The sequence below is a fragment of the Camellia sinensis genome, chromosome 8, assembly GCF_055761805.1.
Source record: "Camellia sinensis isolate YWXY chromosome 8, ASM5576180v1, whole genome shotgun sequence".
NCBI lineage: Eukaryota > Viridiplantae > Streptophyta > Magnoliopsida > Ericales > Theaceae > Camellia > Camellia sinensis.
The window spans coordinates 193,905,713-193,924,310 of NC_138968.1; the positions used below are offsets into that span (position 1 = coordinate 193,905,713).

An 18,598-nucleotide genomic window follows, 5' to 3' on the forward strand; every position below is an offset into this window, starting at 1 on the left:
GTGGGTTGTTTGATTCTTCAACTTCTCTTTCGCTGCTTTAGTACCAATTGGTCGTGTTGATGGATTAGATGGTTCTTCGTGCAGAACATTATTCTGGTTGGATTGAAATGCATCAGATTCTCCAGTTGGTGGATTAGAACATGGATAAGCATGTTGCGTACTCTTTTTGGATTGTGTTCGAAATTCATCCCACTTACAACTTCGGCGCAAAATATCCCAACATGTATCAAATGTGAAGTGTTTTTTCTGTATTGCATGATACATCCGCTTTGCTTCAGCGACCTACAAAAAAAATTACAACAATTTTAATAACAAATATACATTTAGAGAAGAAATTTGATATTTAATAACACAAATAAATGTTACTATGTCTGCCTCAGTTGTTCCACTTTGTTGCCTCAGTTGAATTTGTTCAAGAAAACCACAGAATTTATTAATTGCCTTTTGCATGGCAGACCAACGGTGAGACAAAGAAATACGGTTTTGATTTGATTCACCACTCAATTGTGAATTAAAATTAACAAGTACTCGTTCCCAAAATATAACCATAGTCTGACTATTATCAGTAATGGGATCTTGAGAGACTGCAAACCAAGATCTACACAAAGTTTCATCTTCTATAATTTTAAATGCTTTACCACGAGAAACACGAGAAGTTTCTGAAATGAAATGATTATCACTGCTCTGCGTATTCTGTTCTCGCGAAGTTCCGACATAAAATTAATATTAGTGTTGTGCTGAAACATTTGTGATTCTTCAAACATTTGAAAATCTTCCATAATTTCAAAAAAATACAGTACATACAATATGTAAAATAGTAAAAAATATTAGAATGATATATAATCAATACTGAACCTCAGAATCAGATAATTTAGTCAGATCATATAAATTAAAGTTTCAAAGGAGAAAAATCACAGAAGAAACAAAATTCACAACATACAATGTAATGCTCTTCTCAAAATAAAATACTCTGTCATCTTGATATACAAAACTGATATATTTTATAGAACACATTATCAACGGTAAATTTTAAAAATACTCTGTTCATGCAACGGTAAATTTATTAAAACAGCTACTTTTAAAATATGTATATGAGATAACAATGGCAAATTGTCAAAAGACTCTGTCCATCCAACGGTAAATTTACTGAAACGACTAATTTTAAAATATTTATATAAAAGATAACAATTTGAATTATATTTTCAATGAAATTAAAATTTATATCACCCTTCAAATTATTCCAAATTATTCCAAGTCCACAAAATAAGCTATCTAAAAATAAACCTATCTGAAATTCTACCTGTTCAAACCAAACCTGTTGAAAGCAGTTGAAACCTACCATTCCCATGCTTAGACCGGGCGACCGGATGGTCAACCAGCCGGTCAACCGACTGGTTGATCGGTTCATCAACAATGCTCAGGCCACGGACCAGTTCAAACCCATCAGTTCAACCAGTTCAAACCCGTCACAGTTCAAACCCGTCGCATAATCTGATGAACCGGTTGACCGGTTGGTCAACCGGCCGGGCAACCAGCTGGTTGACCGGTGTACCTCTTTCAACGGTCAGTAACAGTGATTTGGTAAAATCCCTATCTTGTTCTCAGTTTGATACTTTTTTTGCTGAATTCTCATTTTGATATTCATTTGGTGCAACGGTTGGAGCATAAAAAAGTGCCTTTTTATCAAAATTTGAATCTGATGTCAATTTTGGTTCACCGTTGGAGATGATCTAAGGTAGATATATGGAAGAATCTGGTGTTATTGTCACCCATAATGAGCCATTTGTTTTTGGATTTTGGAACCAAAGAATCTCTTCTTGAAAAAGGGTCATATTAAATTGTTTGATGAGGTCTTTCTCAAGAATGTGAAGATTATGAGAAAAGTCCTGGGCTTGAGCTTTTTGGATTCCTTCTATATGGACCAAAAGAGTTCTTTTGCATTTAAAGATGTTAGCAAAGACTTCTTTGTTCCAGGTTTTAACATTCTGAGTAAAACTATCAATGGCTTCAATGAGTTTAAAATCTTTATTTAACCAAGACATATGCACAACCTCAGAGAAATTAGGGTGGCAAAGCTAGGCCACTTTAAATCTGAAAGGCCTAGTTTGAGGGTTAGAGGGATGCATACCTTGAGTATATAACGCCAGTAGAGAGTGATCCAAGTAGGTTCGAGGGAGGGTCCTCACTGTGCCTTCGGGAAAAAGGGCTCGCCATTGATCATTGTTCATTGCTCGATCTAGCCTCTCCATACAGTTAGCTAGGCCTTGACAGTTGTTTGTCCATGTGAGATGAGGGCCACACTCCCTAAATCAACGAGATTAGAATTATTGATCCTTTCCATAAACCTCTGGGTTCTGTTCTGGTTATGGGTGTGTGAAAAGCTCCTCCTCGCTTTGGTTGACATAGTCGTTGAAATCTCCGGTTACAAGCAAAGGCTTGTTCAAGTTCCTCGCTGTGTCTTCAAGTTCCTCCTAGAGTGCCTCTCTCAGAGAAGGGTTGGGGCTGGCATATACTGCATTAAGAACACATTCCTCATAGTCCTCTTTATGAACTGTAGCTTGGATGTACTGGTGAGACAACTGAGGCTCGAACATTAACTTGGTCAGTGTCCCAAATTAACTAGATTCCACCTGACTTGCCCACTAGGTCAACAATGGTAGCTGCTGAAAATCCCATATTGCTAAAGAAATTTCCCATAGAGCTATACGTGACCTTCGTTTCCATGAGAATAAGAATCCCAGGTTTGTGAGTCTAGAGAAGTTCACGCATGTTGCGTTGAAAGGTATTATTATCATCCCCGCGGTAGTTCCAAATCAGAATTTTTAGAGAATCCATGTAGGGAAATGAGGATAGAGGATTAGCAACAAGACTTGGTAGGAGGCTACGGATCCTACGATGATCCTGGTCGATTGACCTCATGGACGCCATCTACAACGAATGAAGTGGAGGGATGGCTGTGGTGCTCCACCCTGGTTCTATTCTCAACTTTATTTGCTCTATCCACCAGATTGTGTCTACTTCGTGAATTGCTTTTGTCCCTGTCTCTAACAACAACCCCAATGTTGCCTTCCATCTTGTGGACTAAAACTTTCGAGTGATTCATCTCATCTACCATGTTTGAAATCTGGATCTGCAGGTTTCTGAGCTCTTGTTTTCCCTTCTCTCAAAGAGATGGTTTGGTTTAAAAGGAGTGGGTTTGGTGGGTGAGAGTTGGATGTGACTTCAATTGTCACTTCCATTAGGATTTCTAGAAATATGCTATCAGATTCCTTCAGAATAGGAGTTTCAGGCTTCAGTATATGAGTGGACTCTTTGTGTGTATTGTCTTGTTCTTTATGGAGTGCTGAGCTCAAGGTTGGGTTGGCACGTGAGTTGGGTGGTATATGTGGTATTGGGTGTTTTGGGGAATTGCCTAGGCCTTCAGAGTGGTTAGGTTTCTTGGTGTGGTTGCTCCTTTGGTTAGTTATGGTAATCTCCTGCCCAGTAGGGGTTATAACATTATATGATGGGAAGGCCTCTTTTTCAAGGCCCAATCTATTAGTTTTTTTTACCTCTGCTAAGTTCCTCATCCTAATAAGTGGAGCGGCCTAATTTAGCAAATCTATTGGAGTTTGGATTAGGCTTATTGTTTTGGACTTTCGTATTAGGTGTGGGCCGCCGGCTCCTTTTGGTAACTAACATCCACGGCCCAAAGTTAACATCACTTACGTCTGAACTTTCTCGGTTATCATTGTTTTGAAATTGTGCCGCTAGAGAGTTCTTTGCAACAGCTAGCCTATCATCAGCCGGCGGCGAGTTTGTGGGCTGAGATGCTTGTGAAGACTGGTTTGCTGCTTTGAATCAACATAGCTCCCGTCGATGGTCCACTCTACCACAAAAGAAGAAAAATGAATGAATAGATTCATATTCAATATTATAACTTTTCTTACCTAAAAGAAATCTGGAGCAAAGGGGTTTGTTTAGATCCATTTGATGCAGGCTCTTGCGTATTTGCCTCTTGTAGCCATGGTAGTTGTAAGGTCAATTTTGAATGGTTTCCCTATCTGTTTAGCAATGATATAGAGGACCTTTTCTTGGCAGTACTCAATCGGAAGCTCCAGAAACCTTACCCATACAGTAGTAGCGGTTTCAAAGGCTTCCGATGCCTTAAAGTCAAGCTCTTATTTTTGAATCGTAAAGTAATGGTCCATGATGACCTATGGACCTCCCGTATAAACATCATTGCAGTCATCCTTGGAAGAAAACTTGAACAAAAAATAGTTATTTCCTAGATCTATAGCATCGAAATCCTCTTGGATTGCCCACAGGGTCTTAACTCTAGTGCAGAGCATCCTGTACCCTATACTCTTACCTAGAAGTCGTACAATAAGAGTATTGGTCCATGGTTTCCTTATCTGCTGCAGGAGTTTCTTTGGGAGAGAGACTCTTGGTATGCCATTAGGCTTAGTGGGGTGATCATCCTCTTGGATGTTAGTAGCTCCATCTTCGTCTTCATCATCAGAAAGTAAGGTGTTTATTGCATCATCAAAGTAGAAATTGTTGCTCTTTGGTATTGCTAGGGCTTCCTTGAATGATTTTGCTTTGGTTATTGCAGGTTTGGCATCTTCCGAAGAAGAGGGGATGTCCGATATAGCCTCAGATGGGTTTGGGGGGTTCGGAAGCGATGTGCCTTCAGCAATGATCTCCATATCTTGTTCCCCTATGGATTCCTTGCTTTTAATCTTTTTTGGGCTTCAGATGAGATGATCCTCTTCTCTTGAGATGTCATGATTGGGTCAGCGGCATTAGCAAAAAGAGACTATTTTCTTTCCAAAACTTCTTATTAATATGGTAGTCATGAAATTTTTGGAAAAAAACACCCTTTTGTACACTAAAAACTTTATTTGTGAGTAAAAAAAGACAAAGATTCAGCCCATCATCAAGAAATCTAGTTTGTAAACCATCCATTTACTAATACATAAATGATACTGACCCTTTTTTTTTTTTTTACCCCCACAACCCCCACAGACACATGTCAACCAGAGATAGGAGGAAGAAAACAAAACAAAACAAAACAAAACAAACAAGACAAAAAGTTGACCAATCACAATGCATTGATGGTGGTGGGAGTTCCCCAAAAAGATCCCAACCAGCAGTGGAGCCACATGGTGCCTGAGGGGGTCACTTGCCCTCCTAGGCATTTCTTTTTTTTATATATGTAAATATAAATTTTTAAACAAAAATAATATGTAGAATAAAATGTCAAAGGCATTTTCAAATTTATGAAAATAATAGTGATTGTTTTATTAAAAATGAAGTGATTACAACAAATTATATTTTTATGCATGCAAATTTTGTGAAAAAATCTCAATATAAAAGTAATATTTATCATTATTGATATGCAAATATAATTAATCTCACTATATATATGTAAAAATTACTAGAGTGTCAATTATATTTGTATGTGGAGTTCACCCTTCATATGTTGCTTTACTATTGATTAGTGATATTATATGTCAATAAAGACATGATATCACTATTATATGAAATTTTTACTTAAATTTTGTAAAAATTTAATTTATCTTACCATTATATAATTTATTTTAAGACATAAATATATGACTTCTTTACATTATCTATGATACACTAGTTACACGCAATACTTTCTTTTCAATTTTACTCGAAATTAATTGTAAAACTTTATATGAAATACTTTTATAATAATTTATTTAAGTTTTTGTACTTATTACCAATTTAAAAATTATTATTATCTTCTTACTGTTGGTTATGGAAAAAAAATAAATTAAAGTTATAATTAATAAGTACCCTTCTAATTTAATTTACTGACTTCGCCACTAGTCCCAACCTTTTTCCTCATTAATTAATATCATGAACTTATACTGAATGTGTTAGGTAGATCCATAAAAATTGTTGGGTGAACTCTTTGAAATTCGTTTATTTCTTCCATCCAACACAGAATGAAGAATGTCTTTACTTACGGCAATGCAATTGAAGGGGTCGACATGATCTGATGAACTCTTTAAATCATAATGTACATACAGCTCAAATTTTTATTAGGTTTGTATTAACTCAGTTCATTAAATAAAATTTAGTTGATTATCTAAAATCCTATTTACAAATGTTATGATAGCTCAGGTCGTGTCAATAATTTTTTGAATTAATAAGCTCTATTTAGTAAAATTGATAATATTATCATTTTTTTTTTAATTTTTAAAATTAAGAATATTATCAATTTTGTATAGTAATGTTCAAGATAAGGGTCATGCTTAAGTGTGCAACCCCCTTAAGGTTGCACACCATATGCAACCCAATTGTTAGCCGTTAGATTACAATAATTGATCAAGACCATTGAATTGTTTAATCCTGAAAAAGTTGAAACCGGGGCAACCGGTTAATGCTTGTATTTGCATGATTGCATCCCACTCACTCTCTGTATTTCGTCTCTATCTCTCTCTGTTCTCCTCTCTGTGTAAGGTTGAGTCAGTGTAACCGTTGATTTCCATTACAGGGAGAAGCCCCTGTTGGGTTCGTTCCATTGACGAAGCTCTGTAGGGAACAGTATAACGGGCGATTTCCAACAACAACGTAACTAGAAGGCTGTGTTGGTTCCATTGCTGAAGTGAAGCCCTTCTCTCGAACTAGATATGAGGTATGGAGCTGTGTCCCTCTCTCTGTCTCCCTCTCTGTCTCTCTGGCCCGTTCACTTCAGCTATTTTCCCTCAACTAAACCCCCATCCTAACTTCAACCGCTCTACGCTTCGCTCCAACGGAAACCCCTCCATTGGCAGCTAACCTTTCTCTTTCTGTTTCTCAAGCGAGTGTTTGTGTTTGCACAAACAGGTAACCCGTGTGAAAATGTCATGTTTGTGTTTGTGTTAACAATTTTCGGTCATCAAGTAATTGTTGGTAGTAATGTCATGTGCAGTATGGCCCCAGCGGAAGTTAAAAGGGAAGGTGATGATTATGACATTCCAAATGAAGCAGATGACATCCGTTTGATGAATGAAAGTCGGGCAGAACCTGATCATGGTTGCGAAGCTGGTCCGAGCAATGAAGAAGCAACCAACATGAACGTTGAAGATGGCGGAGCCGATGTGAAAAAAGAAATGGTTGACGATGCTCATCGCAATGACATGGTTGGTGATGTTGAACGTGCTATTCTGGAACAGAAATTTGATTCGGTCGAAGATGGAGAAGATTTCTACAATGCGTATGCTAAAGCCAAGGGATTTAGTATACGAAAATCCAGATTTAACACAAATAAAGAGGGAAAGGTCGTTAGTAGGCTGTGGTTGTGTTCAAGGGAAGGTCAGAGATTACCAAAATACTTGGACCGTGTTGCTGAGAAGAGTAGAGCTCCCAAGGCACTAACAAGAGTAGGTTGCAAAGCCCAATTTCGCATACGGTACGATGCGGATGCTGGCGAAGGGGGAAAGTATGTTGTGACTCACTTCGTCGCAGACCACAACCATGAATTGGCGGAACAACACTGTGTGATGTATCTGAGGTCACATCGCAGTTTAAACAGCGGTGACAAAGCTCAAGCAATGGCTATGCGCAATGTCGGTGTGAAGACTAGCCAAATCATGGACTATATGGTAAATCAGTCCGGGTCTTATGAGAATGTTGGTTTCATCCGCACGGATCTGCACAACCATATTCAAGCCGAACGTAGAGCAGAAGTTGAGGATGGTGATGCGCAGGGTGCGTTGGTTTACCTATGCGCAAAACTTGATGTTGATGCACGTTTTTTTTACAAGTATGATGTGTGTAACGATAACAAGTTACAAAATCTGTTCTGGGCAGATTCGAAATCGCGGGCCGACTACGCAAAGTTTGGTGATGTGTTGATATTTGACTCAACTTACAGAACCAATGCATACAAGAAACCGTTTGTCATGTTGGCTGGTGTGACTAGCCACTTTAGGACCACGATATTTGCATGTGTTTTGCTAGCTAATGAGACAATTGAGACATACACATGGGTTTTGGAAACATTTATGGAGGCGATGGGCAATAAAGCACCTGTGTCCGTACTGACAGATGGGGATAAGTCGATGCGAGAGACAATCAGAAGAGTATTTCCAGATGCAAGACATCGATTATGTAATTGGCATCTTGGGAAAAATGCTGTTTCAAATGTTCACATAAGTGGCTTTGCACATGCTTTCAAGCAGTGCATGGACATGGAAACGGATGAGACAAAGTTTGAGCATGGCTGGACGACAATGGTCGAAGAATTTGGACTTCAAACCAACAGTTGGGTGTTGGAGACATATGAGAAGCGTCATATGTGGGCTGAGGCATATATGCGTGGACATTTCTTTGCTGGGATGAAGAGCACTCAGCGCTCGGAGTGTATGAATGCTTATTTCAATCCCTTCCTCCAGCACAAATTGAAGCTATATGAATTTGTTAGGCACTATGATCGGGCTCTTGCAAGGATAAGGTATAACGAGGCTGGAGATGATGCTGAAACAAATAACACTTTTCCGGTATTGATTACTCCATTGCGAGATATAGAGAGACATGGAGCTGAGCTATTCACCCGAAATATATTTAGAATGTTCCGTGATGAAATCTTAGAAGAGGGGAAGTTGAATGTGAAGGATGTGTTCCCTTTGCCGGATGGTCAGAAATGCTACTATATTCATAAGTACAGAGTGAAGGACAGATCATGGATAGTAACACACAGTCCAATGGATGCTGCAATGAGATGTTCTTGCATGAAGTTTGAGTCGTTGGGGCTACCTTGCTGCCATATGATATGTGTTATGAAAGCTGAAAATTTAACGCAAATTCCCCCAACTTGTGTGCGGCATAGATGGACAAGGGCTGCAAGCAAGGATGGCCAGCAATGGCCTCAACCCTCAATTGATAGCACTACAACACAGACGGCCCGGTATGGGATATTGTGTTCTTCCTACAACGAAATGTGTTTCTATGCCTCGCAATCAACGGAAGGTTTCAAGGATGCTAGGGATGCATGTCTTCCAATGACGACCCGGATGAAGGAGTTATATGAGAGGAATTTGAACGGTGGGAATGGAGACAAAGGGAAACATTCATTCTGTCGACAATTTGGAGTAGAAGATCCTGATGTTGTGAAGACAAAAGGGAACCCAGGACGGGCCTCGTCCAACTGTCGAAGACCAAGAAAATGTGGGAATTGCAAATGCATTGGGCACACAAAGCAAACGTGTCCTAAGGTTCGGTTTAGCCGAACAGTGGGTAATAACTCAGATGCAGATACACCCCACATAACTGACCGTGAGTACAATGCGGAGTCATTGCCCGTTCGCTGCAAAACTGGGTTGGTGGATCCAAGTACACCGCACATTAAGCAACGGCGACTATTTTTTGATGTTTCTCCTGATTCCAAGCAGCCTGTGGGCCAATACGGTAGTGTTGAAGCAGCAGTGTGGAAAAATGATTCGAACACAATTGATGAGGTGAATCAGGTAATTGTATAATTTGTATGATTTACTTATTCCCTTAGCTATTGAAAACACATGGAAATAATGTATGTAGTTTTCATTTTGCACGGATTGCTGTACGTAACGTGTAAATAATTGGTTATGTACAATGCCAGGAAATGGCACAACGTTACTTATGTACAAGGCCACGAGTTGTAAATTTCCCATATTGTTTAGAGTGATGTTGTCATTTGTGTTTACAGTGACTAGTCATTTTCAAAACTAACTGAAGGTGAGGTGAGATATATATGGGTTGTCTGTGTGTTGTTTTGGGTGGGAAATTGGCTTATGTCTGTATTCCAAGATTCCTATTGCGGGTTGCTTGTTTCTGTTCCATATTTGGTTGGATCTAACTGAAGGGTTTTTTTGCGGTGTGGTTTATCAACTAACGATGTGTTTCGCTTCGTATTGATTTGTTATGACTTGTGTCTGTAAATTAGTATTATATTTCGAGTAAAATACGAATTTTGTCCAAGTGGGTTTGCAAAATTACATACCAGCACATGCATTTTGTATATAATCCAAGTGGCAGTTAATTTTGGGTGTTACTTGGAGAAAGTAACCCAACGAACTCGTTACTTTATCTCCATGCCGATCGGTATATGAATTACGAGTTACGAACAGGAGTTGTGAAATTATTTAATGTTTACTATGGGTTTATTGTTAGTAAAATTATGGTGGGCCTATATGGACAGCAACGAAGCAGTAATTTAAAGTTGACAAGTTCAAGAAGAAAATCAAGCAATTGTGGTATTGGTTCAAATGCCTGAAATGGATGAAGACTTCTTTCGATGAAGTGATGGTAACAAAGTAGAAAGTAACAAAGTAGAAAGTAGAAAGTAGAAAGTAAGTTGTTGTGTTGTTGTGTTGTTTGTAACAAAGTAGAAAGTAGAAGGGAAAAAACTACACAGAAGTTACAATGTAGAAAGTAAGTTGCCACCTGTCGAAGTGCATATAATTGAAGTTACCACCTGTGCCCAGGTCCTTTTAGCCTTTCCTCGACAGATACAGACTCCCAATTCGTTCATGTTTCCTGTTGGAGGGTGGCCACTAAATCCATGAGCACTGCCAGTAACTGCTCCAGCGTGTAAGTCAGGTGGCATGCAAGATTCAATGTTAGTTGAATGGAGCAGCTGTTGGGAGGATGTGGGAAAAATAGGTGCAAAGAGGAATTTTTAATCTAATATCCAATCAGAATGTAGGTGAAAATATGAGTGAACTTTTTTTTAAAAAAAAGTAGTTCCCATTTTTTGGATTATAAACCCGAGATGTATATTTTGTTTTTGATATAAACAAGTTGTGTATTTTCGTTACGTAAAATGTAGGACAACAATTGTGTTTAAGTCATTACAATACAGAAAAAGGTTATTTCAAACGTATTTTCAAGTTTACCGACATTGAATATATTTTGATTAAATTACAGGGAAAATTCAATATTTGGCAGAGTTTGATGATTCATAGTCAGGGGCAGTAACTGTGAGTGGCCAAGTGTTGCGGTTCATTGACCCAGTTTGCAAGGACTGTGGTTGTGTTTAGTGGACAATATTCTATCGATTTTTGTCTCATAATGATGAGGGACATGCCCCACAATGGTGAAAAGGAAGGTCGACAGGGAAGAGTCAATATTTGGCAGAGTGGACTTGAAGATTCGAAGTCGGGGCAGTTACAGTGGCAGTTATGGTGTAGACGTGTAGGATCATGCAATGATGGGCCACAAAAACAGTATACGGATATCAATACTAAACCTCCACTTCTATCTGTCGAGCTCCCTTTTCTTGTGTTTATTTCATGGCCACCAACTGTTTTAAACTTCTGTCGACAGAGCAAGGCTCCTGCTTTGTCTCATGCTTCCTCCTGAAAGTGTGCCCGCTAACTCCGTGACTGGTGGTAAAAACTTCCCCTATCACCTCTAGGTGACCCACATGCAGAGAGCCCACTTTCAGGTCGTGGACATTCCTTCAGACTTGGCCACATGCCCTCGATTAAGTGGACCATCTGTCGACAGAGACTGGCAAAACTTGGTGCAAACAATGGCCCCCATGTTCAAGTTAAATATTGCGGAAGTGATTGAGACCCCCCCAATCACCACCACCCCCCCCCCCACACACACACACGTGGGGGCTGCTGTTTGGAGAAGGAAAAAAAATAAGAAATTGAAAAAAAAAAAAAAAAAGTGGCCAATCAGAGAGAGAGGGGGTCATGGGGGTCCAAGTCATATGATATTTAACTTCAACGAGGGGACCATTGTTTGGGCCCAAAACAAGCATAAAGTACAGCCCAATATAAGAGCTTTTAAATATACTGGCCCCATCATAAGCTATAAAAGACCCACCCTTTCAACTTCAAACCACTTCATTTCCCTCTGATTCGAACTCCCCAGACTGTACTCCTTCTTCTCAACCATTGCCGTTCAAAACCAGAGCACCACAAAACCCTAAGCCATGGCACCGAAAAAATCTCAACCATCTCCATCTGAGGAGAACAATGAAGACCTACTCCGCTTCCCGGACCCTATCAGAGCACTTATCGCTCCTCTAAAATTTGCTGCAACCCTATTGCCCAGCCCAAGCTCTGTCGCTAAGGCTACTCTAGGCCCTACCTTCGCGTCTTACTTCCCAGACGAGCTAGCTCCATACTATCCCCTTGGTAATGGTGAGAACCTTCTTCTCAACCAAGCTGGACTCAAGTGGACTAACTGGAATGTCAGCAAAAACCCACTCAGAGGGTGGAGGTCACCAGACTCTGATTGGCGAAGCTGGGCCAGGAGAATTGAAGGTCACGACGCCAAAGTATGGAAGCACCAGGGCATTGCTGAAGCAATTAGACTGTCGACTAAAATTTATGACGTGGAGAAAGGGCTGATTGCTGCTGCTGCATGCTTTTGGTCGCAGTCTAGTAACTCCCTACTCCTCAATTTTGGTATGATTTCCCCTACCATCTTAGATGTAGCTCACTTGACTGGTCTGCCAATCTTGGGCAATCCAATTCATGCTCTCCTTGAGCCTCCAAAAGTGACATTTACTTTAAACACTGACATGTGCTATACAGATTTTGCCAAAAAATACCAAGGCAAGCGTGGTTCCCCTGTCGATGACAAAGAAAGAACTGCTTTTTACTTACTTTGGCTTTGTGAGTTTCTTTTTTGTGTCCCTGGGTACAAGATCACGAAAGAATACCTCCCCCTTGCCTTGTGTATGCAAGACGGCCAACTTATGGCTTTAGCCCCTTATCTTCTTGCCACCCTTTACAAGGCCCTATTTTCCTATGTCGACAAGAAGATTTCTGGCAACTGTGGTGGCCCCTTCTGGCTCTTCCAGGCCTGGTTGTATGCCTATTTCCCTGAGGCACGACCCCCACCACCTAACACCTTGAAACCTGTTTGCCACTCCTATGCTGAGCAACTGCTCACTTATAACAGCCATTCAAAACTCACTTTCACAAATCATCTTACCATGTTTTACAACCTTCCTTCCCAGAGACCTTCCAACCTGTACATGCCATTTCAAAACTTTGAATTCTCCTCCAGTAGACTTCGCTTCCTCTTCACAGACCCTTCTGATTTACACAATGAGCAAGTCCAAGAACAAAATGAGAGTTGGAGACACATTCTCACCTGTAGACATGTCTTGGTTGGCTGTTCCATATCCTCCGCCAAGCTATCCAGCTGCAGTTTTGAGACATACTGTCCCAATCAATGGTCCAGGCAATTTGGTCTTTCCCAGGCTATCCCTTATCCTTATTTCCACCCAACCATCCATGAGGAGATTGGGTCCAGAATCCACTTGAAAGATCCTACACAAGCTGAATCCATTCTGACAGAGAACACCAAGCTTTTCCAAGATTTTGGCCCCTTCTTCTTCAAACCTGCTTCGGACTGCTCGGCTGCTTTTGACCATTGGTGGGGACTTATGACTGCCATTATTTTCTGCAAGCCACTTGAAAGCTGCCTTAACGATACTTGTATTCATATTCAGGGCCGCATATCCTCGCCTTCCAAGCTTAAGGCTACAGGTATCCTTCCTTCATATACTTCATATCCCTGACTGTGTCATGCAATTTGTTTTGTTTTTTTCTCTACAACACTAACTTGTTTAACCCTTGACAGCCAAAATTGTGCCTGCTGCTGAACCATTGGTTAGGGACCAACGTAAAGGCAAGGATCCAATGGATGCAACTACTCAGACAAACACCCCCTCAGTTCCGAAATTAATGGCAGACTCTTTCGCAGCCGCGCAGACACAAGCACAGAGAGGAGCTACCACCCGTACCCCTGCTGAGACAGAGGTCACGGCGAAGAAGAGAGAAGAGCCTTCCACTGCTCCTGCTCTAAGCACAGACCTAAGTGAGTGGGATATCCCTCTCAGCCAAATGGTTGGCGAAACAACATCAAATCCTTCAGGGCAGCTCTACCAAGTAAGCCTTCACTTTACATATTTACAGCATCTGAATTTGCATTCACGCCCGACTGATCACTTACTTTTGTGCAGAGAAAAAGAAGGAGATTACTCCTTGCTGCTGCTGATGATGACGATGCTTCCACTTCTCCTCAACACATTCATCAAATTCCCAGTCCAATCAGTAATGTACCCACAGAACCCACTGTACAACCAACTCCACCACCACCTGAAGCATCGCAACAAACTTCCTTACAACCTGCTTCACAGTCTTTGCCACAGCAATCCACACAGTCTGCATCACAACATCCTTCCACTTCTCCTCAACACATTGTCCCTTCTGTCTCTAGCCCTCAACCATCACCATCCAACCCCTCCAATTCCCAAACGTCAAACAAAGAATCTCAGAGGATTGAATTTGACATTTCAATCAACAGCCAATCCTCTCCAACAGATGACAACACAAAATCCCCTCAACCAGAAGTTCACCACAACCAAGGTAAATAGAAATACAAATGTTACTGTTTGTTTGGGAAAAAAAAACTTCTCCTTAAGTAACTGGTATTGTTCTCCAATTTACAGGGATGGACATAATACAGGACTCATCTCCACGACCAATGGGCGAGACAGAACTTGAAGGTCCTCATGACTTTCCCCTGCTAGCAGAACCAGAGAAACACCCTCAAGGCGCTGATGCTGCCATCTCATCAGTACCAGAAACAACTCGTCCTCATGCGACAACCACAGCTGAACAAGGCCAACCGTCTGCGTGCACGTTATCAGGACAGGTACTACCATTTCCAACCTCATCCTATTTACTCTTTATTACTTGCAAGCATATATTCTCACCAAACTATTAATGTTCACAGGCCGTCGGTCCATGCCAGGATATTTGGGCCGAAGTTTCTATTCTTCAACAAGATCTAGACGAAATATCCCCATTGCCTCAAAGGCTACATCTGTTTGATGCTGAAACTCAACAAACCTTAACCACCTTCATCAACCTCATTAGCACCCCAGTTGAAGAAATCATTCTCCACAAACCTGATGAAACCTTGGCCTGTCTTTCTGCTGTTGTAAACCTCTCCCCTAATCCTTTCAACCCCATTCAACTAAAGCAATTGGCCAAGATCATCACAGAATGGCCAACCCTTTCAGAGATGGTTCAGACTTGCTCGAAGGATATTCAAACCAATAAGGATTTCCTAAACGAAGCCCACACCATATCTACTTCACTCAAACTCAGCCAGCAGACCTCTGCAGCCATTCTTCAGCAACACTCAGCACTTGAACTTGAGGAAGCCAAACTCATGGCAGAACTTGCCTCTGTCCGGCAAAGAAAGGCTCATCTGCAGCAGCAACACGACCAGCTTAATCAAGAAGCAAGGATGATGCTCTCCCAAATTAGACATCGTTCTGCATCCATTCAGACAACTAAAGCTGAGTTGGACCAAGCCCAAGCCATGCTGGCAGATGCTCAATCAGAGTGGGGTGTTCTAGGCGTTCTGTTCCCCAAATCCTAGGCTAGTTTATATATGTATTCTTTTGTATTGCACACCTAGGAATGATTTGGAAAGGTAGGAATGATTGCCTTTTTAATGATAAGATTGTTGATGGGCCTGAATTGGCTGAGATGGTGAAAGTGAGGGTTGCACTTTGCTGTAAGCAAAGTTATAGAGGCCTACAGTATTCAGTGGACGACATATATTGTATTCTGGATAGTATCAAAGTCTCATTTAGGGGGTGGTGTTTGGTGTTTTTTGAAACTGGGGTGCAGGAGTTTGGTCAAGCTGTGGTATGCAGGATTTTGGTCAGTCTGTGGTATTACCATATCTTCTTGGTGGCTACTTTTGCTCTGCTGTGCTTCAATGTTGCTATGCTTTGCCTTATTTTTGGCTTGTTGCTCTGGCTTAGTTTATGGGGTCAAGCATGCTCATTTCTGGTTGCTGCTCTGCTGTGCTTCAAATCTGCTCTGCTATATATGTACTCTGCTGCTGCTATATGGGATCAACGAATAGGCTTAAGTCTGCTGCTGCATATTGGCCTTTTTGCAATTGTTTGAATGATGTTTTGGTGTGCTGTATTGGAAGTCTGCTGTTGGATTGGGGAAAGTTATTGGAGGTCTGCTGCGGGCCTTGTTGTAATTGTTGGTCTGCTGCTGTACTAATTTTTTTTTTTTGGAGGTTGAAGGATCAGGCTCAAGTCTCAATGGAGGTTGAAGGTTCAGGCTCAAGTCTCAATGGTGGCTGTATGGTCTGAAGTTTGTTCATGCTGCCTTGGAGTTTCATCTGGTTGCCCTATTATGTGGTTTTGTGAGGATGGGCTTGGAGTTACATTGTTATTGTTTTCCTTCTGTTTTTGTTTCTCTTCGTTGGTCTCCAACCTCCTCTTTGTTGATGTATCATTGACACCTTGTATGTGCTTTTCCATCAATACAGTTTTTTGTTTTGCTGAACAAAAAAAAAAATTGAATATCAATAATCTGTGTTTTTAATGGTCTGTTGTATGGTTGTTTTTATTTTTTGTGCAATTTTTGACCGTTTGTGCATTTTTATGAAGTAATCAATTCCCCTTCAAAGTGCATTATAGTCACCGCCATTTGTTTCTTCTGTGGGCTTTTTTTTGCTTTGTTTTGGACAAAATCATGGCATTAAAAAAAATCGAACAAACATAATTCATGTGGTCAAAGCGAACAAACATTACTACTTTCAACTTGCATTGTTTGTTGGACAAATATCACATTGCACTGGACAAACATTAGTATAGTCATTTGGGCAAATATGACATTGCATTGTTTGTTCTGTACTGTACCCATAACATTGGAATTATGTGTATCACATTACGTACAGGCCACGATAAAACCAAACAAACATGACTACTTTCCCTCGTTTGTTCGAGTCCCAAACATTGGAATTATGTGTACAATCAATACGCGTGGGAAATTAGTATTATCACAGCTGCGACCTAAAAAGTTGTCACGACAAGCTGATGCAGTAATCCAGTTGTGGTTGGGCATCGAAATTACACTCGTACTGGCAGGCCATGATAAAATCGCTGCACTATTTGTTGTAATTGCAATCAATCACATGCACGAACGATACTCGCCCATCTTTGTATTGTTCACATCCATAACGAAGTCAAGCACCAACTTCCGGCGCACAGAAGGATGAAACTATGTACAGAAAGCGAATAACACAAATCAGGTACGGTTACAGCGGTAGGGAATAAACGGATTTATTTCGCAATTGGAAATTAAGCGGTACAATGTACCTTGTGTGGACCGCTGGGTATATCAGGCCGCTGCATGTACTTGATCACAAACATCCCACAGTCGAAAGTGCTACAAATGAAATGTAACATTCAGTCTCTCGTAAAATATAAGCAGGTTCGTTAAATGAGTGATTCAAGAGTGAAGTCAATGTGACGCAGGGTTTGTGGATTACTCGTCCAGCTGTTGTAATGGCCTTTGTTCTAACATGCGCACCTCAAAGGTACGCATGTCTACAGCATATTCATTTCCAAACTGTAGTTGCAGTAAGGCATGCATTGTTTGAACCTGTTGCAGAATGAGACGGTTAGTTTATGTGAAGGATGTGACAGTGTGGAAGTAGATTTGTGAAATTCAGCACGACATACCAACATTTTTGCTGTGTTCAGCTTGTTGGTGTCCAGTGTGGCGGATGCCAATGAGTCAAATAGGTACGCCACACGGTCTACCATATCTATTTTTAGGCACACCCAATGTACTCCTCGATAATTGAAAGGCATGTAAATCTACACATAAACATAAACACAAGCGAAGACATTGTTTAGAGGGCATGCGAACATGTACGCACTTTCATATTTACATTGACATTCAAGTAAATGGGATCGACATTCATATTACCGACGTCCATATTAAATCTACTCGCTTCAATGGGATGGACATTCATATTACCTTCTCACATGCATCAAGCACCCCAGTATATCTGTCATGTCCAAAATATGATTTGACCATATTTTCATGGTTCAGAGGTTGAGTTTTTTGATTTAGTATCAAAGTCTGCATGTTTAGTGTGTAAAGTTCAGTCAGCCAAAGTTTTCTGAAAATATGTCTTCTGCAATACACAACCGACCTAAAACACTTACTTACCGACAAATATACTGGAAAGAACCACGCAGTATGCCTACCGTCTTTGTGTACTTGCCGCTGTCCGTTAGTCAATTGAACCGCGACCAAGTTGATTGGCTGGAACATTGTAACAGACCAGGCAACTTGCGAAATAAGGTTTGCCATTTGTTTAAATGTAATACGAAATAACAATGTCCCTACATGGATATGTCCATCATGCAAATATAGTGGAAATAACATTGTCAGATGCCACGACTTACAGTGTCGGATAGCCATGCCCCTGGTTTCAGCGTGCGCATGTCACGTCGCGTAGCACATTCGCAAGGCATTTCATGCAGATTCATAGACACGACAATGTCCCTACATAAAACGTATACATCAATCAGTAAGAAGCAACCTACAGCCTAGTAAAACTTAAACGTATCTGGCTTAACTCTACAACATAAGATTAGTTTTTCCTGTTGTAGAACTATGGCAGATATTCCTGATTCTACTAGGCTCCAATCCAATGAAGATTAGTTTTAAGTTTTTAAAAAACAAAATGAAAAGACAAAGTTTTAGATATTACAACTCATGACATGTCCAATAGTATTTGCTAAAATAATATGTGAAAATTG

General features: G+C 40.5%; 2 protein-coding genes across 2 annotated transcripts; both read left to right on the forward strand.

Annotated features, from left to right (window-relative positions):
• Positions 1-6,296: 6,296 nt before the first annotated feature.
• Positions 6,297-10,937, forward strand: LOC145798383 (protein FAR1-RELATED SEQUENCE 5-like). The gene is made up of 3 exons (XM_082885918.1): positions 6,297-6,649; positions 6,926-7,692; positions 10,921-10,937. Exons 1-3 carry the CDS (start codon positions 6,645-6,647, stop codon positions 10,935-10,937), a joined length of 789 nt encoding a protein of 262 aa, XP_082742044.1. The 5' UTR covers positions 6,297-6,644.
• A 565-nt stretch (positions 10,938-11,502) lies between these two features.
• LOC145797418 (uncharacterized) lies at positions 11,503-16,361 on the forward strand. Its single transcript, XM_082884505.1, has 5 exons — positions 11,503-13,487; positions 13,582-13,889; positions 13,964-14,369; positions 14,453-14,658; positions 14,740-16,361. The coding sequence occupies exons 1-5, from the start codon at positions 11,918-11,920 to the stop codon at positions 15,391-15,393; spliced, it is 3,144 nt and encodes a 1,047-aa protein (XP_082740631.1). The 5' UTR covers positions 11,503-11,917; the 3' UTR covers positions 15,394-16,361.
• Positions 16,362-18,598: the final 2,237 nt, after the last annotated feature.